Genomic DNA, 27,920 nt, shown 5'->3' on the forward strand with positions numbered 1-27,920 from the left:
GGAAAAAATACTGTTTTATTGTCAAAGAGAACTTTCCAAAATATTTGTATGGTAATCACAGCTAACTTTTGTGACTCCTTTGCTAAGAACTGTCTTAGAAGCTTTCTTTGTTTTAACCCCTTTAATCCTCACAAAAATTCAAGAGGGCAGTACCATTATTATCTATTATCATACTAGATGGTAAGGAAATTGAGGCGTTGGATGGCTAAATAAATCCCAAGTTCAGATATCTGGTAAGTAGCTGAGATGGCCTCAAATTGAAGCAGTGTCACTCCAGAGCCCATGCAACTCATTATGCTTAGCTTCTCTGTACTCTAGTGTCTGCCCAACTGTACTAAGAACTAGTAAAATACATGAAAAAAGGAAACCCAAAATATATTACAACAATTCACTGAAAATATGCAGAATTAACGATGCATCCAAAATTCAGTGACCTGAAAATGTCTTAAAAGGCTCTTTGACAATTCTGGGGAAAAAAAGTATATGGGGAAAAAATACAGAGAAGAAATGAAAAAAGATACAGAATCAACAAGTAAGTGGTATTTCTTAAAAAGAAATAAAAGCAAATGGTATTCTGAGGCAATAATTACAATATAATTTTAAAAAGTTATTTTTTTAGTGCTAAGCAGGCAGATGTGAAGGTCTTACTTCATTAGCAAAGGTAACAGGCACATGTGAAGACAATCTGGAGAATGAAGAGTAATTCTTCAAACACTGAGGTAGAAAAATCGGTAGCTCAGACTTAATTTCTGTTATAGTGAATGTCAGAAGATAAGTGACCAACATCTGCATAGTATTTTTTACCCCTCACCTGAGGACATGCTTATTGATCTTAGAGAGGGGGAAGGGAAGGAGAGGGAGAGAGCAAAACATTGATGCAAGAAAGAAAATGGACTGGTTGCCTCTTGTACATACCCTGACTAGGGACAGAACCTGTACCTAGGAATGTGCCTTGACCAAGATTCAAACCTGTTACCTTCTGGTTTAGATGTCAATGCTCCAAGCAACTGAGCCACTTTGACCTGGGCTGCATAGTACTTTTAGTGGCATAAAGTCACAGACCCTAGAAGGTGTTTAGGGACACAAGAACTTAGAAAATACAGCACTATGATGTTTCTTTGAAAAGTAACAGAGTAAAGGATAAAAATTAAGAATTCAGGAATGTGACAATTTTAAAATTTTTACATGATTAAGGACTGGCTGGGGATGAAGGTTAGTTAGTGGTAATGAAGGGAGAGATATTTTACAGTTTATTGAAATATGCAGGGATTAGGGGTTCATGACCCCTTATGTAGTCAAAAATCTGCATGCAACTTTCGGTTTCCCAAGAACTTAGTTGTCCCTCAGTACCTGCAGAGGATTAGTTCCAGGATATCCCCTGTGGATAGAAAAACCTAATGATGTTCAAGTGCCCTACATGAAATGGCATAGGTCATTGCATACAGTCAGCCCTTCACATCCACTGACTCCCAGTACGGGTAATTATTGGGGGGGGGGAACTAAAACAGCTGTGTATATAAGGAGCCCCACACAACTCAAACGCATGTTATTCAGGGGTCAACTGTATATGCTACATACACTCAAATGCCCATATAAATTACTGTACAAGGTAAGAGCTGAAAAACCCAATTATAAAGTAAAAAGAAAGGCTGACTTCTAAACTTAAAATAGGACAAGAACTATTCTGTATAAAGAAAAGATTCATAGTTATAGGGAATCCAGGGAAGTAGAGGAGTACAAGAAAAGTTAGTACACAACTGGGAGCTGACTGTGATCTTCCCTGAAGAACAGGGCAGCCAGCCGCTGCCACCTTCCATTCTGAAGGAAGACCATTACTAATCACCAATATCTCCCTAGAAGGTGCAAGTACACGTGTCTGACACCACAGAGTTGCAGGTGAATATGCCCACGTATCACCAGTTTTGACAGCCAACAGAGCCTTGTACACATATGTCCAATAAAAATTAAAGCAAAGCAGCAGCTATTAATAGGTGCGGGACATATCCCTTCTTCACCCATAGCTATGCACTCAGGCCCTGTGTAGAGGGAGCAGGCAAAAAAGCCCATATCCCTGGAAGGGCCCTAACTACATATTTTCCCAGCTGGTGCATGGTGGGGTGTAGCTTCCAATCAGTCTGCATGTAGGTGCTCACTGCAATCCTCCCTTTAGGGTACTAACAGGTTTCGGCACATCTTCAATCATTTGGAACCACTAGGAACAAAGAAGGCAGCACGGACAGTCACAAAGGATTAAGGAGCTCTGGCCAGGCTGACTGTGTCCTCTGCCAGATCACTCTGTTAAGATTGGGAGAGGTAGGTAGCTCTTTTATCTCGTGCACAGAAACCAACACAGAATAAAGGAAAATGAAGAAATAGAAGAGTGTTCAAAATAAAAGAATAAAGCACACTATAGAAACAAAGATAATGAAAGATAAGCCACTTACGTGATAAAAATTCAAATTGATGGTTATAAACATGCTCAGTGAGGTTAGGAGAATAATGCATAAGCCTTGGCCGGGGAACTCAGATGAGTAGAGTGTTGTCTGGATATGCCAAGGTTGCGGGTTCAATCCCCAGTCAGGACACATACAAGAATCAATGTTTCTCTCTCTCCCTCTCTCAAATCAATTAAGAAGTAATGCATTAACAAAGTGAGAATTTCAAGAGAGAGAAAACATATGTACCAAACAAATCACAAGAGTTGAAGAAGACAAAACTGCACTGAAAAATTCAACAGAGGGGTTCAGTATTAGACTATTTCAAGTAGAAGAGAGAATCAGTGAACTCAAGGCAAGGCAGTGAATGTCATCTAATCAGAAGAAAAAGTTAACTGGGTAAAGGCCTTGTGTGATACCATCAAATGGGCAAATATATGCATTAACAGGGTCCCAGAAAAAGAGAGAAAGGGTTAGGAAATCATGGCTGAAAACTTTTATAATCTGGGAAATGAAATGAAAAATCCACACAAGGAAGCCCAGAGTGTTCCAAAAAAGATGAATGCAAAGAACACCACATTGATACACAGTATAATGACATTGCCAAAATAAGAAACAATTTGTTAAGTACAAGGGAAACAGTAAAACTATAAGCAGGTTTTTTGCAGAAACTTACAGGCCAGGTGGGAATGGCATAATATATTCAAAGTGCTGAAAGAAAAAACTGCCAACTAAAAATCTTTACCAGTGAAGAAAGCTGTCCTTCAGAATTGAAGGATAGGCTGTTTTCAGATAAGCAAGGCCTGAAGCCCATTGCTGTATATTGGCCTTATAAAAAATGTTAGCAAAACTTCACCCTGAAACAAAGGACACCAAACATTTGAAAGTATAACCCTCACTGCTAAAGAAAAATCGATAAATTCAGAATGCTCTTAGGTAACAGTGTTGAGCATATCACTTATTACTCTAGTATGAAGGTTTGGGGAGAAGAGTAAAAGTGTAAACTTTTAGCCTTGCCAGGTAGCTAGAAGGGATTGGTAAGAAATATTCAAAGTCATGAAAAGCAGGGACCTACAGCCAAGATTGTTCAAGCTGTCATTTAGAATGGAAAGGCAAATAAAGAACTTCCCAGACAAAAACAAACTAAAGGAGTTCATCACCACCAAACCATTATTATATGAACTTTTAAAGGCACTTACTTAAGAAAAAGATCAAAACTGTTTAACAATAAAATGTCAAAAAATGCACATCAACAATTGAATCTAAAAAACTAAGCAAAGAAAGTCAGAATACAGAGTGTTTTAATGGCTGCCCAATGGGAGAGGGCAGTGGGGGAATGGGTCGGGAGGTAAGGAGATTAAGAAGTACAAATAGGTAGTTACTGAATAGTCATGGGGATGTAAAGTACAGTAAGGGACATGGAGAGGCCAAAGAACTTGTAAGCATGATCCATGGACATAAACAATGGTGGGGGGATTGCCTGAGGAAGTAGGCAGTGCTGGGTGGAGGGGGGCAAAGGGAAAAAAATTGGGACAATAGCATAATAAAATATAATTTAAAATATATGGGTAAAAGCATTTTTTGGTCTTTCCTAATGGAGCAATAAATAATGATCCTACTTTGAATCATGTTGAATTTTAAAATCGCCGTGACTGTAACTTCTATTCAGTGTTGTAAACATCAATTCATGTTGCTAACACATCAAGTCCTAGGGTTTCTTGTTTTTTTTTCCGCCCACACGGAGCATGACTCTGGGGGAGCTGTGTCTACATGTCACTTTAAAAATAAGCACATGTCCTTTTAAGAATCTGGCACAATGATGTTGGGGTTTTAAGTATCATGAGGAGTTTGATCTGAAATTATACAGGATCCCTATTTTGAGTTAAAAAAAAAAATCAGGCCTGGCTGATATAGTTCAGTGGATTGAGCATGGGCTGTGAAACAAAGGATCACTACTTCAATTCATAGTCAGGGCACAACATGCCTGGGTTGTGGGCCAGGTCCCCAGTGGGGACCACATGAGAAGCAACTATACATTTATGCTTCTCTTCCTCTCTTTCTCCCTCCCTTCCCCTCTAAAAAGAAATAAAATCTTTAAAAAAAATCAAACTGGTGTGTGCTCTCATGTGGTTGCACAGCTCAGCCTCTCAGTACTGTCAGTATAGACCATGCTCTTAGTTTTTTCCAGACAGTTTTTTATAGCTGAAAACAACCAGCAAGCCTTTGATGTCTGTGACCTAGAAGACTTTAAAGCTATCAGGCATAAATTATTGACCAGATGACTGTATTTTCATTCTTAATAATTATTTGGTTCAAGGACAGTATTTCCAACCTACAAAACTACACATCATATGTAGTCTCTCAAGGGGAGAGACAATAAGCCTTCCAGATGCTGAGACCCAAGGAAACACCTTGCTGCTTTTAACTGTCCTTTTAGTGCTAAGAGCTGTATTTCTTTCAAGTAATGGGTTGAACAGAGGAACCACCCAAGAATTGATTTTTATGCAGAAACTAAATAATTCTTAAGTCTATCAGGAGAGAAATCTGTATGACATTCTTGCACAACTTTCCAGTCTTCCTCCTCTAGACTGAATGCCACACCTGCGCCTCCAACATCAGCTTCAACAATCCCTGTTTCTCCTGTTCCACAGTCACCAATATCTCTATTGCTCAGGAATCCAAACCTTTTTTTTTTTTTTAGAGATTTATTTATTTTTAGAGAGGGAAGGGAGGGAGACAGAGAAACATCAATGTGCGGTTGCTGGGGACCATGGCCTGCAACCCAGATCTGCGCCCTGGCTGGGAATCGAACCTGCAATGCTTTGGTTTGCAGCCTGCAATGCTTTGGTTTGCAGCCTGCGCTCAATCCAGTGAGCTACGCCAGCTAGGGGGAATCCAAATCTGAAAAGACAGTTGCTTCCTGCTTTCCAAGCTACACTGTGACTTAATTCTAATGTGGACGTATCCAGAAGAAAGGAAGTTCTTATAGCAGCTCCGACACAAGCCTCATTGCAGTCTGTAATTCATATTTTTTACTGCTGTACCATCAGCTTTCAACGTAACCTCAATTTGAGCTGCTCAGCTCTCTACATAAGCCCAGCCATCTAATCAGTTTCCAATGTCTTTAATACCTGATGCATTATCCCCAAGATTCTGTGCGCCTCCAAGCAGCAGCACACTGAACACAGTCCCTATCAACCTTTGATTAATACTCCTGTTTCATCACAAGGAAAGATTACTACTCTGGTAGTTGAGGAAGGACCAGTTTCACAATTGGCCACACTGCAGCCTCCTGTAAGTGCCGACAAACCACAAGATCATAAATCAGTTTCTTCCCCAAGTCTTCAGGGCTAAAGTTGCCAGAAGTCCATTACCTGGCACAAATCATACTTCTGGTAGGAGTGCATGAAATGCACCAGTTGTATCACAATTCATCTACTCAAGACCACGTGTTCATTTACACCTTTGCAAGCAGCACACTTCAATGAAAATCTCATAAAATGTGTTGAAGGATGGCTTGAAGATCATACTGACAAGCAGGTACCAAGACAGTGAAAAGACCTGGCTGAATTGCTTGGTTGGAGTGTTGTCTCACACACCAAAAGGCTGTGGGTTTGATCCCTAGTTGGTGTGTGCATGGAAGGTGAATGATTGATCTTTTTTCTCTCTTATCAATATAGATAAAAACATATCCTTGGGTGAGGATTTAAAAAAAGATTGCAAGAAGCCCATAACATGGGGAATGTTCACATGTCTGAAATTTGTACTCAATTTAAAAACTTTAAGATCTTTACTCTGGGCATGTGAAATTCAAAGAACTTTGAGAGAGTGAAGTATACTATTTTTGAGACAATGGATTAAGGAACTCAAAAACCTAAAAAGTCAGAATTTCTTCTTGGTGTGAAGATGTGAGTAATCATACATGGTTTTGAGCATTGGATATTGCTCAATCTTAATATTTTTCAGCGCATTTAAGCAGACTTTTGACTGTTAAGCCAGGCAAAAGAAGTGACAAGATGGCGGACCGTGAGTTAATTCAGGGTAAAGAGACAAAATTGATTTGTAAACCCTTGATATGTAGACTTAATGTAGTTGTATTCTTCGCTTTGCAAAAGTTGTAGAGTGAAACCATGGGAAGCCATGTGTAACAGCTTAGCCAGCCCAAACTAATCAATGCTGTGAAAGTAACCTAGGCTTTTACACATGAATATGCTTGCAAAATTAACCTTACCAACCACCCCCCCAAGCAACAACAACAACAACAACAAAAACAAAAGGAGGGGGATTAATTTATTATTTGAAAAATTTTCCCCCCAAAATTCAGTAACAAGAGCTGGGCAATCTACATCTAAGGAAATATAATTTTGAACCTTATGAGCAGCAAGACAACTGTTTCCAAACTTCAGCCTGATCAAGAGCACTGCTTCTTTTGCAGTGAAATGTTTTTTTCATTTTGTGTTCTACTTCCCTCTGAAATACTTGATCTGCTTTTATCTATTTTTTAAGGCACCTTTTTTTCTGCTTCCTCAAGGCACTGTTGCTATGGTACTTTTCTATAACCTTTTCATTCTTGTGTACAAAAGCTTAAAATTACAGTGATTGAACATAGCCTGCTTGCTTCTATAAATTACTGAAATCTGTTTATACCCAGTAAGAATGGAATAGACCTAAAAATATTGCTGGGCATATGTGCTGAAAGTAAACTGAATGCTCACATGTAAGAAAGCAGTCCAATGAACAAGGCTGTAGGAGGGGAAAAAAGAAACAAGTTAGTCAAATGTGAATTGTTATCCATTGTAGTAATGTGAAAATAAAGTTATTTTCCTTTTTCTTTGGTCAAATACATGTTAGAATTTGAACTACTTAGGAATTCTTTACCAGAAGTATTCTTGTTGAATATTGATATTTAATTGAAATAAGTCCTTAAGGGAGGTTTTATTTAAAGCATAGTAACAGGAAATGTATGTAAGATATTTAATGAAATAAAACATTCAACAAGAATGACAGTCACTTCCCAAGTGGTTGTCATTTGTTAGTCCTTGGTTTACCTGTCTTGCTATGATGACAATTCATTTTAAAGGACGTCTGTGTTGCAGCTACCTGTTCAAGTCTGGTGCTGACTGCTGTTCTTAGCCATCATAAAATGCTAAATGTACATAATTGTAGCTTCCTACTGTTAGCTGAAATGGTGGAGAAGTTCAGCTTTGTATATTGTTTTCCTAAGGTATATTAAAAAAAACACAAACAAAAAAAAAACACAACTTGCCCTGGATGGTGTGGCTCAGTGGACTGAGGCTGGGGGTGCATGAGAGACAACCATACATTGATGTTTCTCTCTCTTTCTCCCTCCCTTCCCTTCTCCCTAAAAGTAATATATAATACAAGTATTATATAAAAAACAAAAATCAAAACACTACTGCTACTATAAAAGTTTTAAATATCCTATTTGCAATTTCATCGCAAAGAAAATAGAAATAAATTTAATCAGGGAAGTGAAATATATATATACTGAAAACTATACGACATAAGAAATAGAAGACATAAATAAGCAGAAAGATATTCTGTGCTCATGGGGTAGAAGAATATTGTTAAAATGTCCAAACTACCCAAGGCAATGCCTATCAAAGTAACAATGGCATCTTCCACAGAAACAGAATATCCTAAAATTTGTATGGAACCATATAAAACCCAGAATTAGAGAGCTATACTTACTGAAATAGTATGGTATTATTATACACAGATCAATGGAATACAAATAGAGAGCCCAGAAATAAACCCGTGCATACATGGTCAACTAATTTATGGGAATGGGGTTGAATTATACGAGGAGAAGACAGTCTCTTCAATAAATGGTGCTATGGAAACTGGGCAGCCATATGTAAATGAGTGAAACTGCACCCCTATTTTAAACCAACACAGAAGTCAACTCAAACTGGATTAAAGACAAAGATTTAAAACTTGAATCTGTAAAATTTCTAGAATACAAAAAGGGTAAGCTCCTTGATATGAGTCTTGACAATGATATTCTAGATCTGAAACCAAGAGCAAAGGTAATAAAAACAAAAATAAGTGTGTCAAACTAAAAAGTTTCTGCAAAATCAAGGGAATCATCAACATAAAGAAAAGGCAAGCTATGAAATGGAAAGAATATTTGCAAAAAACATATCTAATAAGGGGTTAATGTCCAAAATACATAAAGAACCCACATGACTAAAAGAAACAAACATGGATGTGGTAAATATATATAATGAAATATTCACCCATAAGAAGGAAATCCTGCCACTTGTGACAACATGATTCAATCTAGAGGAAATCAAGCTACATGAAATAAGGCATGCAAAGACAAGTACTGCATGGTAACATATTTGGAATCTAAAAAATATCAAACTCATAGAAACAGAGTAAGAAAATGGCTGTTATGGTGTGGGTGGAGAAAAAGGGAGGTTGGTAAAACAGTACAAAATACCAGCTAAAAGATGAATCAAGTGCGAGTGTCTAATGTATGACATGGTGGGTACAACTGAGAATACTGTATTACACAACTGAAATTTGGCAACAGTGCAGAACTCAAAAGTCACACACACAAAGATAAACATGTGAGATGATGAATGTGTCAACTGACCAGATGGAATGAGCCCTTTCACAGTGTACACATAGAGAAAATCATCATGATGTGAAACATAATTTAAATACCGTACAATTTTGTTAATTTTATCTCTATCAACCTGCAAAAAAATAAAGTTATGACAGTTACAGACCATACCCTGAGCAGTAATGCCAAAACAACTGAAGCAAAAACTATGGCCAAAATAATTATAGGAAATTAAACATTTATGACAAACTTTAAAAGCAAGGTCAGACTTGATTTGATAGTTTAAAATGGAATAAATATCAAACTTCCTAACTTATAAACACAATACCTATTTTTAAACACCCATGCAACTTTCACTGAAATTTTAACTTATTCTTTGACCAAGATAAAAACAAATAAACGGTAAGCAAAAAAGCATGCTACCTTATTCTAAGTAATTAACTTAAAGAAAATGTCTAAAGTTGAAATAGAACTAAAGTCTTTGTCTTAATTAAATGTTTACATAGTTTTAAAAGGAAAAAACCCCATAAAACTCTCTATTAAATTTAAAATATATCACTGTCAAATATGAGGGGATTTTGTCAGAAAAAAATTAGTCACATCTAATTTAAAGAGAACAAAAGTAAATATTAGAGAGGAAAATATATTTAATTCAGAAAAAGCTCAAAGCCTGACTAGACCAATTGACCTAGAAGAAATCTGGGGGAAAAAAACTGATTTTCTTCTACAAAAATCTCCAAGCCTAAATATCTTATTGGTGATTTAGTTCCAAGAAACAGTTATTTCCCATTCTAAATAAACTGCTGCAGAAAATAGAAATAAAAAACAGTGTAAGCTAGAACAGCAACTAGTTGTTAGAATGCTTATTATGTTCCAGACAATGACAAAAACGCTTTGCATAGTTTTAGTTAAATATTATTGTATTAGTATTAAAATGGGTACTAGTTATCATTCCAACCAATATTCAGATAAGGTGAAAGAGATGAAAATTTTCAAATTCATTAAAAAAAAAGGAATAAGCTTGAAACCAATCTTATTAGTAAACATTTAAATAAAATATTGAAAAATCAAGTTTAGTTATATTTGAAGAATCACTAAGATTACAAAGTACACATTAGCATTATTAATAAAAATATTTTGATATTGGAATAGCACTTCATTAAGTTAAATACACTCCTAATGTTATAAATAAAAGTCAACATTACGTTTAACATTCCCATTAAAATGAGGAATAAGATAAGGAAGCCTACTTTATTATTAGTTGTACTGAAAATGTTTATCAGTATAGTAAGAGGAAATGAATTTGGAAAATAATTATTTAAAGGTTATATATCCTTAGTAAATAAAAATTGACCATAAAAGAAAGCTATCAGTTCAATAGAGTTCCTCAGTGAGGGGCCCAAATATAATAAAACATGAAATAGATTTCTAATAGTCATTAATATAGCATTTTATGGGCAGATCTTTAGAAAATAAACTAGTGGAACAGACTAGAATCCAGAACCAAACACACACAGGTTTACCAGCTGATGACAATGGTAACGGCAATGTATTTGGGAAAGAAAGTCTTTCCTGAATACATGGTGCCAGGTTAACAGGATATACACATGGAATATCAATTCCAGAAAGATGATCACTTAAAATACAAAAGGTTAAACAAGAAAACTTCAAGAAAAACATGGCTAAGTATTTAGATTATCTGTTATCCATATGGAAATGGACTTGTGTGTAGAATACAGAAAGAATGCCTACCTATCAGTAATAAAGACAAAATCCAATACAAAAATGGGCAAAAATCATGAACAGACCCTACACAAAATGAGATAATCCAAATGACCAATAATCATTTGAAATGCTCTTCAGGTTTATCAGGAACAATCAAATCCAAATCACAATGTGAATGAAACCAGACTACCTCTTTACACCATACACAAAAATAAACTCAAAATTGATGAAAGATTTAGCCCTGGCTGGGTGGCTTGGTTGGTTGGAGCATCATTCTGTGCACCAAAGGCTATTATGGGTTTGATTCCTGGTCAGGGCATATACCTTGGATGCAGGTACAATCCCTGGCTGGGGCATGTACAGAATGCAACTGATAGATACTTCCCTCCCTCTCTCTCCTTTTTCCTCTCGCTCTAAAATCAATAAACATAGTTGGATGAGGATTAAAAAAAAATCTTTTCATGATATATTTTATTGATTATGCTATTTCAGTTGTTCCATTTTCCCTCCTTTATTCCCCTCTGCCCTGCAAAGCCCCTCCCACCCACATCCCCCCTTTACTTCATATCCATGGGTCATGCATATAAGTTCTTTGGCCTCCCCATCTATTTTCTACCTACCATTTATGCTACTTATTCTCTGTACCTTTCTCCCTTGTCTCTCCTTCCCACTCCCCTGCTGATAACTCTTCATGTGATCTCCATTTCTGTGATTCTGTTCCTGTTCTAGTTGTTTGTTTAGTTTGTTTTTTAGGTGTGGTTGTTAGTAACTGAGTTTGTTGTCATTTTACTGTTCATAGATTTTATCTTTTTTTCTTAGATAAGTCCCTTTAACATTTCATATAATAAGGGCTTGGTGATGATGAACTCCTTTAACTTGACTTTATCTGGGAAGCCTTTTATCTGCCCTTCCATTCTAAATGAAAGCTTTGCTGGATAGAGCAATCTTGGATGTAGGTTCTTGCCTTTCATGACTTGGAATACTTCTTTCCAGCCCCTTCTTGCCTGTAAGGTCTCTTGAGAAATCAGCTGACGGTCTGATGAGAACTCCTTTGTAGGTGACTGTCTCCTTCTCTCTTGCTGCTTCTAGGATTCTCTCCTTCATTTTTACCTTGGCTAATGTAATTATGATGTGCCTTGGTGTGTTCCTCCTTGGGTCCAACTTCTTTGGGACTCTCTGAGCTTCCTGGACTTCATGGAAGTCTCTTTCCTTTGCCAGATTGGGAAAGTTCTCCATTATTTGTTCAAATAAGTTTTCAATTTCTTGCTCTTCCTCTTCTCCTTCTGGTACCCCTATGATTCATTCGGATGTTGGAACATTTCAAGATGTTCTGGAGGTTCCTAAGCCTCTCAATTTTTTGCATTCTTGTTTCTTCATTCTGTTCTGGTTGGATGTTCCTTTCTTCCTTCTGGTCCACACCATTGATTGAGGTCCAGTTTCCTTCCCATCAATGTTGGATCCGTGTGCATTTTCCTTCATTTTGCTTAGTGTAGCCTTCATTTTTTCATCTAATCTGTGACCAGAAATTCAACCATTTCTGTGAGCATCCTGATCACCAGTGCTTTGAACTGTACATTTGATAGGTTGGCTATCTCTTTGTTACTTAGTTGTATTTGTTCTGGCACTTTGATCTGTTCTTCCATTTGGGCCATTGTTTTTTTGGTCTTGGCACACCTGAGCCACGAAAGGTTAAGTGCCTGAGGTAGGTTCTGCTGAAAGGACTGATGCACCTGAACTGACTCAGAACATGCAGGTAAAAATGCTGGAGTAACTCGTCCCAGTGTAAAAAAGTCTACCTGCATCCACACAACTGCAGTTCCTTAGAACAAAGTATGTTCTCGGTGGAAGGGATGGATCACAGATCTTTTCTTTCCAAGTTTTCCGCCTGCCACATTCCTCCCATCCAGCTGGATTAAAATGTTTAAAAAATGGATTTAAATAAACAAATGGGAGTACATTAAAAAGCTCCTGCCGCCCTGGCTGGTGTTGCTTAGTGGCTTGGGTGTCCACTCACAGACTGAAGGGTTGCCGGTTCGATTCCCAGTCAGGGCACATGCCTGGGCTGTGGGCCAGGTCTTGAGCTGGAGGCCTGCGAGAGGCGACCAATTGGCGTTTCGCTCCCTCCCTTCCCCTCTAAATAAATAAATAAATAAATAAATCAAACAAACAAAAAAACCAAACAAAAAAAAAAACCAAACTCCTGCCCAGCAAGACGCATAGGGAACCAACCCACTCTAAGGGAGAACTTTTTTTGCCAACGATGTATCTGATAAGGGTTTAATCTCTAAAATAAACAAAGAACTAATATAACTCAATGCCAGGAAGAAATACAACCAACTTAAGAAATGGGCAAAAGACCTGAATAGACACTTCTCGAAAAGGATACACAGATGGCCAATAGACATATGAAAAAATGCTCAACATCACTAATCATCAGAGAAGTACAATTAAAACCACAATGAGATATCACCTCACACCTGTCAGAATGGCTATGATCAATAAATCAACAAACAAGTGTTGATGAGGATATGGAGAAAACGGAACCCTCATGCACTGTTGATGGAAATGCAGTCTGGTGCAGCCACTGTGGAAAACAGTATGGAGTTTCCTCAAAAAATTAAAAATGAAACTGCCTGATGACCCAGTTATTCTACTTCTGGGAATATATCTGAAGAAACCCAAAACACTGATCTGAAAAAATATAAGTACCCTTATGTGCATTGTAGCATTATTTACAATTGTCAAGATTTGGAAGCAGCCCAAGTGCCCATCAGTAGATGAGTGGATAAAAAAGCTGTGGTACATTTACATAATGAAATGCCTACTTGGCAATAAAAAAAAAACTTACCTTTTGCAACAGCATGAATAGACCTGGAGAATATTATACTAAGCAAAATAAGTCAGCAAAAGACAAATCATACCATATGACTCCATTTATATGTGCAATGTAATGAACAAAATATAGTAACAAAGTAGAAACAGTCCCATAGATCCAGAAAACAGACTGAAAGCTGTCAAGAGGGGAGAGGGGTTGGGGGACTGCCTGAAAAAGGTATAGGGATTAAGCAATTAACAAAACAAAACACCTCACAGACAGAGTCAACAACATGATGATTTTCAGAGGGAAGGGGGCTGGGAAGAGGTTGAAGAGGGCTAAGGGGGTCAAATGGTGGCAGAAAGAGACTCGACTTTGAGTCATAAGTTCATGCTGTAATATTAGTGTGCAGATGATGTGTTACAGAATTGTATGCTTGAAACCTATATGATTTTAGGAACCAATGTCACCCCAATAAATTCAATTAAAAAAAGAACCTATAAAAAAACCACACAATGTGACACCAACATACTTCAAAAATGGCTTAAACAAAATGATCTAGTATTAACAATGACATAAAACAACCAGAACTCTTCTTACACTGTTGATGGTATGATTTGGCACAGCTGTTCTGGAAAACTTAAAAAAAACAAACAAACGTTGGATATATACAACCCCAGCACCCAGCAACTCCTCTGCTAATTATACATCCAGCTGAAAAGTGCAGTACATTCACCAAAAGACATGTTCAAAAATATACAAGAGGTTCTATTCATAACAGCCCCAAACTGGACATAACCTAAATGTTCAACTATAAAATGGATTAACTGTGGTGTAACACAATGAGAGCATGCAGTTTTGAGAATGAGACTAAAATAGCCATGAGTATATCTTACCATGTTGAGCAAAAGAAGTTACGCAAGACTGACTGTATACTATAGGAATCCATTATACAAGGTTCATAAAAAGCAGAAACTACGGTGCTGAAAGTCAGGATAATAGTTACCATTCAGGCCAGCAGCAATTACGCAAAGGAAGTATGAGGGGGATTCTAGGGATACTGGCAATGTTGTATTCTTGATCTGGGTGAGTAAGTGAATTAGTATACTTTTAGAAAATTCATTCAACTGTTTGAACTTAATGGTTTGTGCACTTGTTCTGTGTTATGCTTTCATAAAATATTTACATGAACTAAAAAAACAATAATCGGTTAAAGCAAAGTAATGAAGAGTTACCTAAAGACAGCAACAAACAAAATACCCAGTTTAGCAAGAAATGTATGAGGATAGTGATAACTATAAAACAATAATACATACCATATTACCATTATCTTTTCTTTCAGTATCAGGTAACTTATTGGGTTAATGTACTTCAAACGAATAATCCAACAGAATTTTAACTTGAAATAATACAATGATTCTACAGTTAATCAGGAAGTATAAAAAGGGAGTACTTAAAAAATATATAAGTCATAATACATACAAAACTATAATCATTTAATCAGTGACACAAAATAATCTATACACCATATTATATACTGTATTTATATAAATTTAATACAGGTCCAAAATTTTACTTTATACCTTTATGGTTAGCTGGGTTTCATAATTAAGATATTTAACGTTTTTAAAAAAGTAACAAAATGTACATATCATATACTTCCAAGTTGAACCTAAAATTTCACCCTAATTAAGTACATTATTGCTTTTCAAGCAAAATATGAACGTTTATACCAAATGAGATAAGGACTCATAAAGTCTCATGTCAAACCAATTCAGATTTTTGTCATGAAATGGGTTTTGATGCCAAACTTAAGGGAAAAATACTGGCTGGTAAGAACCTTTGGATTTTAAAATTATGAATACAAGATTATGCATTAGTATAAAATAAGAAGAGACATTATAAATAAATGTATGGGGGAAGAGAAAACTTATTTTAACTAATTAAACTGAGTCAAGTGGTTAGATATTTTGGGGAAAAAATGTAGATTCTTATTTCACACCAGGTACCAAAACAAATTATATATGGATTATGAGCTAACTACTAATTATAACAAATCAAGAAATAACAACCTAGAAACCAATGATGACTTAGCTGAATATACATGTATTTCTAGTAAGAAATAAGCATGGTATGGAAGAAATGACAATTTGCTGGCAGGAATTAAAGTAATTTTCTGGCAGAGTTTGGCAAAATGTATTGAGATCCTTTAAAAATACCCACTTTTTTGATTTGGTAATTCCAACGGTCTAAAATGTCTCCCAAGAAAATAACAAATAACCTAAACAAATACTTATTTGCAAATGTGTTCACTACTTTAAAAAAAAATAGCTAAAAACTGGAAAATATTTCATATTGAGGTAAAAAAAGCATTAGAAAGTTATATTTACAGTGTAAGTTCAACTATGTAGAAAAAATAATTAGGAAAAAAGACTAGTAAACTATGTCAAAATGTTAACCAATGTTTATAAAAAGAAAAAGTATATTCAAAGAGGAAGCATAATAATGAAGTCAAAACTTCATTGGTTAACATCGGTTAACTTCAAGGTGGGCCTATGGCTGAAAAATAGTGGTGTGAGAAATGGATGGAAGCAGAAAACAGTAACAAGTCCCTGAAATTACTCCTCTCAAAGTTTAAGTCTTGGTCTCCTAATAGTCACAACATCTAGCCTTTGGCTGAATGCTTATGGATGCTTTTCTCATGTACAGTTTCAACATACTAGAGAGTTTTAACAATATCCAGGGCTAAAATAATTAAATATTTGAACTATAAGACTTTTCAGATTTGGCATACATTGACATCAACCACTAAGTAATGTCCAAAATAAAAGAGTGTATACTTACAAATAGTTGTAGAAGTAGCTACAAGTTTTTTGTGGTATACTTTAACCCTAAAATGCCATTACTAGGCATTTGACTGCTAAAATAGGTTTCCAGGTAGAATACTACAATTGAGTCCAGCATGCCTGAACTTTTAAGGTAAAATGGGGGTTGTGGTTTTGCTCTTGAACATAAATGAAGGCTCCGAGTCTATGGACATATCTAGTGGCTGCTGCCTACTGAACTAAGAATCTTGAAGAAAGTGAACTAACTTATTTGTAAATGAATTCTTAGTACTCAGCACATATAAATGCATAATAATTGAATGAAAATCTATAATTTTCAACCTTATGTGGACTTCTGAAAAAGTATGCAAGAAATGACTTGCAAAGATATTTAATCAACATATCTAAATGAGAATGACTGCCAATATGAAGGAATTCAAACTTTAAGTTAATGAAAATATTTATTCAAACCTAACTGTATTACAGTACCAAGCTGAATTAAATAAACATGAACTGTATGGTATTTCGTTCCTTAGGGATAGACTACTCACACATCATATAATTTTTACAATACAAATTTCTGCTGCAGTAAGTGTCGGCAATTAAGATGTTATTTCCACATGGAGAAATGTTGTTTTGAGTAGGATAGATTTAGTTTTTTAAAGGCCCAGTACAAAAAAAAAGTTGAGGAAAATTATTCTTTTACATACACCTGTAGGGAAAAAAATCTTAATATACTGATATTTAACCAAACAGAAAACACTTAAGAGAACATACTTTAATATCTAGGCACAATTGGTCAGGTACTAATTATATTTTCTGTTCTCATTTAAAGGTTTAGAGCAATCCATCAACTTGACTGATGTGTTAAGTCTAATACAAAGAAGGCACCTCTCATTTCCCTTTTTGAGAGTAACTCTTTATAACATTTTAAGGAATACAGAAACAATGCACTATATCTAAGTACAGACATAGTTATTTAACAGCCCATTTTAGGAGAACCATTAAAATATAAAACTATGATTTCTCTTCTTATGATGGACATGGCTTTCTAAAAGGACACAAGAAAATAATCTTCCACATAAGCTTTAAAATAGAATACAAGATTTAAATTAAATGTGCATTGGTCACTACTATGTAAGGAGGTCTAAGAATTAGTGCAATTCTTTAAATCCCCAGTACTTAGGGGAAAAGTATATACATCCCAAGAAATCTCAACTAGTACATAACCAAACATTTTATGGCTCAACAGTCTAAACACTCAAAGTTCTGTAAAACATCTTGAAAATTATAAACAAAAGATGAGAACACTCAAATGGTTTACAAAAGTCTCTCTTTAAAACAAAGAGACCAGAATGATCAGAAGAAGTATAAATTTCAGAAACATAATCTTTACTGCAATGATAAGAAAGGGTTGTAAAGTATTCACTGCAGGAAAAACCAAACTGTTATTTCCTGATCACTTTATTACCATTTGAGGTGGTTATCACTTTTGTACTATTTAGTGGCTATGTCTTTAAATGTCTTGTTGGAAAGTTACTGAAGGCAATTTATAAGGAAAAACATTATTTCCCCCCAACAGTGAGAAATAATTCCAGATAAATAAGCCTCAGAATTGGGGATCACAAGAAGTCAAAAAACACAATATAAGATCATTGGGTTGATTTAACCTCTATTTCAACAGTATTTACAAAATATTTATAATATGCAATTATCAAAGCTATACAGTTTTGCAGATTAGCTTTATTTACATTTTTGTAATTTTTTTCCAAAATAAAAATATACCAGGCAAATCTATTTACAAACTAGGAAGCTGCTTCTGAAACAGCATGATTTAGATATAAAGTGAAATTTCAGTATGATGAAAGTGCAGGTCATACTTTTAGACTTTGTAAATATCTCATTCCCTATACTCATAGTTTAAGGGATATGAGTTTTAAACAGCTTTTGTTCTTTTATGTTCAGAATGTTTACTCATCATAATGCAAAGATAACAAAAATTTGTCCACATCCATTCCAGCTGGAAATGAACTGGGCAGCTTCTTTTTCTGTAAAAAAAAAAAAATAAATAAAATAATAATAATAATAATAAAGTAAAAATAAAAAAGAGAAAAAAATAAACCTAAGTTAACACAGTGAACTCAAACAAGGTCAAAAAGTTTTTTAAATCACTTAGAACCTTTTATCGGGTTCTTCCATATACTAAAATTGTTGACAAATTGTTTTTCAGTTCATTATGTCAATTATACAGAGAAGTAGAGGAAAAATATAATAAATTCAAAGTTAATAAAATATAATTCCAATTGTTCTTCCAGCATTAGCTTAGGTAGGACAAAGATATTATCCAAATCCAGAGTATATTAATGCTGAATGAAATAAGATAGAATAGCCTTTCTATAAAGTGCCCACCACTGCTAAACAATAAACCTTAGAAAGCTTTACTAAGATTTTAGAGTAATAGGTAGTTTTCAAGTTGCAAACATTTAATATACACCAGGCACTTTACAAGCACCACATTCACTCCTCACAGATATCAGGTAAGATGTGTGGTAACCTTCTGTGACATGATGCAGCTGAGACTCAGACAGGCTATGGGCTTAATGACAGTCACAGAACCAGTGAGCAGGAGACAGGACTCAAACCCAGGCTTTCATGGCAGCGAAGCCAAGACTCCCTCCCTGATACATATTTTAGACACCTTTATTTCTATTCAATCCACTTACTAAATGACTAAAGGTAAGAAAAAAATGGGTTTCACTTATTAATGCTATCCCTGCATTGCTGTTTTAAAGATAACCATGGTTAAGGAAAAAACCAGGTAAACTTAGTTTTTACAATGCTCCACATATTAACATCTAGAAGATCCCATGAAGGACATAGCAGGACATGTGGAAAAAAATCAAGTTGTAGGAGTTAAAAGTGTTTTTCACTTTGTAATTCCATACACAATAGTGGCTTCCCAATTTTTCATGCTTTATGTCACCCTCTATCCCCAAATCTGGATCCTACTATGACTGAAACCAAAGCCACCTTTTCCCAAGGAAGATGTTTATAAATAAATGCCTTAGCAATTGTTTTGAAAATGCTGTTTCACCTAGACAACCCTTGGTATCACATCGGCTGAGAGACACAGCTAATACAACATTTTTGTCAATCAAAACTCAAAGCTGTTTCCCTAGAATGTTTAGCTATCTATGGCAAAAAGCTCAGCTCTCTGACCTGAACAATGAAGGAAGGGCAAAGGTATGATTTTGAAATTAGGACTTTCAAACTTGCCTTAATTCTCTTCTTTTTCATTGGTATTGATGAATTAGGAAGATTTTTATTAGAAGTACGGGAGTTCCGCTCACGCTCATCTAATTCTTCAATTTTCCGCTTTTTTGTGGAGTTCCTTGAAGATGCTCTAAATTGTTGTGTATTATCTTTTAGAGGAGTTGTTGAAGTAGCCCTAGAGATGGCTGCTCTGGAGAGAATCATCAGCGTGTGGGCAGCCATGTTCACACTGTTCTCACTTCCCGCTTCACTGGCAGGGCTGCAGGCCGGCAAGTCTGGAGTGACAGGAGGGACCATCACTTTGGGTGTGCTGTTGTCTTCGGTGAAACGCCTACTAGACGGGACCTTGATACCATCTGTAGGTTCTTCTTTATGTTTCCCCCCTGCCCCTGAGCCAGGTGTCCGGGGTACAGATAAATGAGTACTGTCTGTAAGCCTATTTACCGGGCTATGTCGCTGAGCATCTGGTAACATTTCCGTGGGATGTTTGCTTAGTGGGTTAATCAAAGAACTGGCAGATTTGGTTTGTTCCTGTTTTAGATCCTTCACAGATGCACCCACTGAAAGGACATTTTTACTGTTTGAGGATGTGCCTTGTTTTTTGGTTAGTTCTTGCAGTGAAGCTATAGTTTTCTCATTCCGTAAACCCCCATTTTGCTGCCCATTAGACAGTTTTGAAATTTCTGAATTTTTCTGCCTTTCCACATCACTGCATAATTCATTCTCTTTATTAGCTGTTGCTTTATGGAAAGATTCAAGTCCAATTTCTGTTGGTGAAACTTTCTTTTCTGACAGAACTTCTTTTATGGTGGAATGTCGGCTAATGGCAGTTTCTGATTTAGATAAAATCTTAGGCACAGGAGGTTTTTCTCTCTCTCTTTTGAGAGCATTATTAGAAGAGTGTTTCAATGTAGAGGATATCATGGGTGGGTCAAAATTAGGAAAGGAAATGTCATTCCTTTCTTTGTTTTGGGACGCTGTCTTCTGGTTTGTCCCCAGTGTATCTGCCACTGATGAAACAGTATTATCAAAACAGAGCACACGTCTGTGGCTTTCAAATGGCTTGCTAGTTGGAACCACATTCTCTACTGAGAAGGGAACTGTGATTTCTTCCAGGTTTTTTCCATGATCCATTGCCATATTCTTGTCAGAAACTTCAATTCTTTAAAAAAAGGAAAAGTTATTTTTAGCAGCATAAACAAATAATTTGTTTTATATTTTTGCATTCAAATAATGTGACAGAAACTACTTTTATGCTCACCTTTGTGCATGACATCCAACTAAATGACTCGATGAATCTGCCAAATTATTTACCTGTTTTCCTGGAATTATAAATGAATTAATTAGAAAAGAAAAACATTCTTGAAAGAACAGTATATTCCTCTGAAAGAAAACAGACTATGTGGTATCACATATCATAAGAAAAAATTTTAAAGGCAGCTAAAGTACAAATGAAATATTTTCAAATATTAAGTTTAAAATCACCCTTTTAATATATACAAGACAATCAGCTACTCATCCATTACAGAGGTTTCAACTTCAGGCAAATAAATCCCATCTTTGGTTTATGAATTACAATGCTCAGTATAGCACTTCAGAGTTCTATTTAGATTCAGAAAGATACTAAAAATTTGTCCATATAACTGTCATGTCACTAAGCCTGTCACTTAGAGGAGCTTTAATAACTACATTTTGATTTCCATGTAGTTTATATGACAGAGCAGCAAGACATGAAGCTAGAAAGAAAAGATCAGATCATGAAGGACCTTATGTATTATGAAAAAGGTTTCATACAGAACCCTTGAGAATTTTAAATATGAAACATGCATGAATAGATTAATGTTTTAGAGTCACTCTGGAAGTAGTATAGAAGATGAACTGGAGAACAAAGAAAACTAGAACAGAAATTCTAGTTAGATGTAATTATATGGCTCTAGATATTCCAGGTAAGAGACTATGTGGATCTTAGGGACAGTACAAGGGCATTCACATAGATATAAAGGGTAAAGGAGGAATCAGTGGTGACATTAACCAAAGGGGCAAAAGTAGGCAGAGGAGGTCTTTGAGGAAGAAAAGGGAAATGGATATGAGAGTTTGAAGGTCTCAACACACAGGAAGTTAGGGAGGAACCCTCTCAAACAAACAAACAAACAAACAAACAAACAAACAAATAGCAGAATGGTTCCAGAAGCTGTCAACACTTAGAGGGAAGTACAGTAACAGTGGAAAATGTCACTGGTGACCTCATTTTAAACAGTTTTAGTAGAAATATGAGAAAAGACAATAATATAAAGAAGAACAGAGATAAGAGGGGGTAGGGATAAAGGATTGGCAGGTAAAACAAACCTAATGAACTTTTCAGCCAGGGAAGAAAGGGGCCAAAAACGAAAAGTTGAAGACATATAGTACATGGTTGGGGTCATGGCCAAAAAGCAACCAACTGGTGTTTCTCTTCCTCTTTCTCCCACTCTTCCACTCCAAGAGTGTCCTCAGGTGAGGGAAAAATAAATAAAAACAAAATAAAATAAATGTCTCCTAAGTGGCAATGAAGGTGAAAAAATTTTAAGCGGTATCAAAGGGCTTGGTATCACTTCTAAAACAATGCTAAGAAGCTCATCTGTGAGGGCAGAGATGGATGGTGGATTAGATCCAGGGCTGGAGGGTAGCAATTAGGCATGGTACAAGAATGTGGATATGAAGGTTTTTAATAGTACTGGGACAAGTAACTGCTGTGGTAGATTGAAGGGTGTAACTGGCATAGTAAAGAAAGAAAATATAGAAAGAAAATGAAAGTTCAGGTAAAAAGTGAGAATTCAAATAATAGGAGCTTTTCACTGGTAAAGGGATGTTCAGAGGATATACGGAAATGAGAGTATCTTAAAAAAAAAAAGATTTATTTATGCTTAAGAGAGAGGAGAAGGGAGGGAGAACAAGAGGAGGACAAACATCAATTGGTTGCCTCTTACATGCCCTGAATTGGAGAACTGACCCCACAACCGAGGCATATGCCCTGACTGGGAATCAAATCAGTGACCTTCTGATTCGCATGCTGGCACTCAATCCACTGAGCCACACCAGCCAGGGAAGAAGTGAGAATGTCTCGAGAGAGGTTAACTGACCTTTAAAAATCATATAGGGCCAGAGTTCCGGCCAAGATGGGGGCGTAGGTAGATACATTTTGCCTCCTCACACAAACAAAAGAAAGAAAACAATAAATTTAAAAATAAAAATGACCATAACTGCCTGAAAATTGAACTGTATGGAAGTCCATCAACCAAGTAATTAAAGAAGAAACATTCATCCAGACTGGTAGGAGAGGCAGAGATGGGCAGCTGGGGTGTAGAGGATGTGATACAAGGTGTAGTCTGGGTAAGGAAGGCCAAGGCTGGTGGTCCCATATTTGCCTGCAGATAAACTGGGAGGAACAACTGGGGAGTGAGACAGACGCACAAGCCAAAGTTCCAGTGCTGGGAAATAAAACCTCAAAACCTCTGGCTGTAGAAACCTGTGGGGGCTGTGGCAGCAGAATAAATGTCCAGCCTCACCAGAGAGTTCACTGGGGAGACACATGGGGTCCTAGAACATACACAAACCCACCCACCCAGGGATGAGTACCAGAAGGGCCCAATTTGCTTGTAAGTAGAAGGGGAAGTGACTGAAAACCTGTCAAGCAAGCAGTATTGTTCTCTCTCAGAACCCTCCCTCCATATACAACACTGCAACATATACAACAGGAGCATCGTGGGTTGCCCCACCCTGGTGAATACCTAAGGCTCTGCCCCTTACAATATAACAGGTAGGCCAAGACAAAGAAATATGACTCAAATGAAAGAACAGATCAAAACTCCAGAAAAAGTGCTAAGCAGAGTTCTAAACACTGGTAATCAGGATGCTCCTACAAGTGGTTGAGTATGGTTGCAGAATAGAGGAAAAAATGAAGGCTAAGAAAACAGAAAAATATACAGGGAACCAACAGTGAAGGGAAGGAATCTGGGATTCGAATAATCAATTTGGAGAAGGAAGAAATAAATAGTCGACCAGAACAGAATGAAGAAATAAAAATTCAAAAAAATGAGAGGTTTAGGAACCTCTGGGACAACTTTAAACATTCCAATGTCCAAATCATAGGGGTGCCAGAAGGAGAAGAGGAAGAGCAAGAAACTGAAAACTTATTTGAACAAATAATGAAGGAGAATTTCCCCAGTCTGGCCAAGGAAATTGACTTTCAGGAAGCCAGGAAGATCAGAGAGTCCCAAACAAGTTGGACCCAAGAAGGAACACACCAAGACATATCATAATTACATTATCCAAGGTTAAAGATAAGGAGAGAATCTTAAAAGCAGCAACAGAAAAGGAAACAGTGACCTGCAGAGGAGTTTCCATCAGTCTGTCAGCTGATTTCTCAAAAGAAACTTTACAGGTAAGAAGGGGCTGGAAAGAAGTATTCCAAGTCATGAAAAGCAAGGACCTACTTCCAAGATGACTCTATCCAGCAAAGCTATCATTTAGAATGAAAGAGCAGACAAAGGGCTTCCCAGATAAGATAAAGTTAAAGGAGTTCATCATCACTAATCCCTTATTATATGAAATGTTAAAGGGACTTATCTAAGAAAAAGAAGAGGATCAGAACTATGAACAGTAAAATGACAACAAATTCACAACTCTCAATAACTGAACCTAAAAAACAAAACAAACTAAGTAAACTACCAGAACAGGAACAGAATCACAGAAATGGAGATCACATGGAGGGTTATCAGTGGGGAGGAAGAGGGTAGAGAATGGAGGGAAAAGGTACAAGGAATAAGAAGCGTAACTGGTAGGTATAAAACAGATAGGGGGAGGTTAAGAATATATAGGAAATGGAGAAGCCAAAGAACTTAATGTGTACGACCCATGGACACGAACTAAGGTGGGGGGATGTTAGTGGCGGGGGGGACAGGGTGGAGACGGATAAAGGGGAGAAAAAATAGAACAGCTGTAATAGCATAAATAGTAAAATACACTTTAAAATAAAAAAAATCATATAGGTCTAATAAGAATAAGTGAAAAATTAAAGATGAAGCTATGGGGAGGTTGAGTGAAGTAAAGATTCAAGATGTGGAAGCAGAAAAGGTCAAAAAATTCTGAGGGTTAGGGTGTCTGGTAGGTTAGCTTACATGGGCATGTCGTTGTCCACAAAGAGGAAGATTTGAGGCAGAGAAGTCTGAGAACTAGGTGCAGCATTCATCAAGGCTCTGGGTAAAAATCAAGTTGTTTCTTTGTATATGGTATCTTTGACCCACAAAAACCTTTATTTTTGTACTCAATACCATCACACTTTTCCATTGATAAATTATGCATTCTTAAAATGCAATTCTTGCCCTGGCTGGTGTGGCTCAATGGACTGAGTGTGGGCCTGCAAACTAAAGGGTTGCTGGTTTGTTTCCCAGATTCTCAGTCAGGGCACATGCCTGGGTTGTGAGGTTAGGGTTGCGAGCCAGGTCCCCAGTAGGGGTTGTGTGAAAGGCAAGCACACATTGATGTTTGTTTTTTTTTTTAGAAAAATTTAAAAAAGATTTTATTTTATATTTAGAGAGAGGGGAAGGGAAGGAGAAAAAGAGGGAGAGAAATATAAATTTGTTGTTGCCTCTTGCAAGCCCACTATGGGGGACCTGTCCCACAACCCAGGCATGTGCCCCGACTAGGAACTGAACTGGCAATCCTTTACTTTGTACACCTGGGCTCAATCCATTGAGCCACACCAGCCAGGGCTGATATTTCTTTATATTCCAGTAACATTGAAATATTCTCTTACATTTAGTTTTGTGTTTGTTTTGGTTTTCACTTTTAGATCTTTATTCACCTTGAATTTCACTTTTGTATATGGTACAAGGAAGGGATCTAATATTTCTTGTACTAATACTATGGTTTTCCACCAGATTGTATAAATCTTTTGCCTTTTAATTTTTTTCTGTAATATACATAGTAGTTAATAAATTTCATTTATTAATCCATCCTGTCCCCACTGACTTCTGATGTTACTTCCTATAAGCATGTGGTCAATTTCTAAACTATTTTGTTCCATTTATCTTTATCATCTTCTTTAAATTGTTGCAAAAAATAGCTTTAAGCAAAGAATAGGTGATTACCTGTTAGAAATGGTGCAAGTATTGAAAAAGAAAATAGAGGGCTCTGGCTGATGTGGCTCAGGGGTTGAATGCCCGTCTGTGAATCAAAAGGTCGTTGGTTTGATTCCTAGTCTAGGGCACATGCCTAGGTAGCAGGCCAGGTCTCTGGTAGGGAGTACTTGAGAGGCAACCACACACTGATATTTCTCTCCCTTCCTCCCTCCCTTCCCCTATCTAAAATAAATAAAATCTTTAAACAAAAAACCCCAAAGTAGAGGTGTTGTTGCAAACAAATCAGAGAGACACAAAATTGACATTAATGAACTTAAAAATGTACCTGTACAAGGCTTATTTCTTAGTCCCTGAGTTTTCTGAGATTTTTGAGAGAGAGGGAATTGAGGGATACTTCTATTGCATACAGGTGCTGCCAAAGGCATATGAAGGACCTACAAAAGAAAAGGACGTAAGTTATACTATGTTTGAAAAGCATCACTGCACCATTTTTAGCTCATAAATCTTACCTGCTGAGGAGGAGCAGAAAATGTACTTCCATTCTGTCCAACCACAGATACAGGTATCATTCCTACCATTCCTTGGAGTACAGGCTGGACTGGAGAAGCAATTATGATGGCAGATCCTAAAGCAAAACAAAATAAAACAAACTAAATAAAATAAGGTTTTTTCTCATGAACATAAGACACCAAAATGATTAATCCTTTGAAATAAATTTTCTAAAATTATAATCTGTTTACCTTTATAATTTACCCTTCTTTTTACAGAATTAGTTCACGAACAATAGCAAAGCTAACAAATTAAGAAAAAGTGAATTTGAATATTAAAGTAGTTTTGGCATTTAGTCAAGAGAAATATTATAAACAAGCATAAGATTCTACAGCCAACGGCCAAGATGGAGGCGTAGGTAGACACACTGTGCCTCCTCACACAACCAAAAGAAGGACAACAACAATTTAAAAACAAAAAACAAGCAGAACTGACAGAAAATCGAACTGTATGGAAGTCTGACAACCAAGGAGTTAAAGAAGACACACTCATCCAAACTGGTAGGAGGGGTGGATACGGGTGTGAGGAGAGTACTAGTGGCAAGGTGGTGGCTGGCAGAGTGGGCGGTCCCACATTTGTGCAGATAAACGAGGAGGAACAACTGGGGAGAGAGGAAGACCATGCAACCCAGAGCTCCAGAGCAGGGTAATAAAGCTTCAAACCACTGATTGGAAACACCTGTGGGGGTTCAGGTGGCAGCTGGAGATACTCCCAGTCTCACAGGAGACTTTGTTGGAGAGACCCACAGGGTCCTAGAATGGACACAAGCCAACCAACCTGGGAATCAGCACCAGAAGGGCCCAATTTGCTTTTGGGTAGCAGGGGAAGTGACTGAAAGCCTACAGACAGGCAGAGCAAGTGCCTCCCAGGTGAGGGTTACCCCACCTAAGGCTCCACCCTTCACTACTAACAGGTACTCAGGACAAAAAAATTGGCCCAAACAAAAGAAAAGATCAAGGCTCCTGAAAAAATACAACTAAACAATGAAGAGGTCGCCAACCTATCAGATGCACAGTTCAAAACACTGGTAATCAGGATGCTCACAGAATTGGTTGAATATGGTCGCAAATTAGATGAAAAAATGAAGGCTACGCTAAGTGAAGTAAAGGAAAATGTACAGGGAACAAACAGTGACAGGAAACCGGGTCTCCAATCAATGGAGTGGACCAGAAGGAAGAACAAAACATCCAATCAGAAAAGAATGAAGAAACAAGAATTCAAAAAAATGAGGAGAGGCTTAGGAAACTCTGGGACAATTTTAAATGTTTCAACATCTGAATCATAGGGGTACCAGAAGGAGGAGGGTAAGAGAAACAAGTGGGAAACTTATTTGAAGAAATAATAAAGGAGAACTTCCGCAGTCTGGCAAAGGAAATAGACTTCCAGGAAGTCCAGGAAGCTCAGAGAGTCCCAAAGAAGTTGGACCCAAGAAGGAACACACCAAGGCACATGATAATTACATTACCCAAGATTAAAATGAAGGAGAGAATCCCAAAAGTAGCAAGAGGAAAGGAGACAGTTACCTACAAAGGAGTTCCCATGAGACTGTCAGCTGATTTCTCAAAAGAAACCTTGCAGGCAAGAAGG

The 27,920-nt window shown here is 36.8% G+C and overlaps 1 protein-coding gene and 1 pseudogene across 1 annotated transcript in view; one reads left to right on the forward strand and one right to left on the reverse strand.

Annotated features, from left to right (window-relative positions):
• Positions 1-3,771: 3,771 nt before the first annotated feature.
• On the forward strand, positions 3,772-6,684 carry LOC123817502 (annotated as a pseudogene).
• A 10,150-nt stretch (positions 6,685-16,834) lies between these two features.
• LOC123818987 (protein NPAT) overlaps positions 16,835-27,920 on the reverse strand; it is a 69,562-nt gene continuing 58,476 nt past the window's right edge. The window contains exons 14-18 of the mRNA XM_045839312.1: positions 26,294-26,409; positions 26,110-26,218; positions 20,927-20,987; positions 19,669-20,827; positions 16,835-18,440 (exon numbers count right to left, since the gene is read on the reverse strand). Of these exons, the coding sequence (XP_045695268.1) occupies positions 18,363-18,440; positions 19,669-20,827; positions 20,927-20,987; positions 26,110-26,218; positions 26,294-26,409 (1,523 nt within the window). The 3' untranslated portion in view covers positions 16,835-18,362. The remainder of the gene's footprint in view (positions 18,441-19,668; positions 20,828-20,926; positions 20,988-26,109; positions 26,219-26,293; positions 26,410-27,920) is intronic.

Source organism: Phyllostomus hastatus, unplaced genomic scaffold (genome assembly GCF_019186645.2).
Source record: "Phyllostomus hastatus isolate PE091 unplaced genomic scaffold, TTU_PhHast_1.1 phas_contig_113, whole genome shotgun sequence".
NCBI lineage: Eukaryota > Metazoa > Chordata > Mammalia > Chiroptera > Phyllostomidae > Phyllostomus > Phyllostomus hastatus.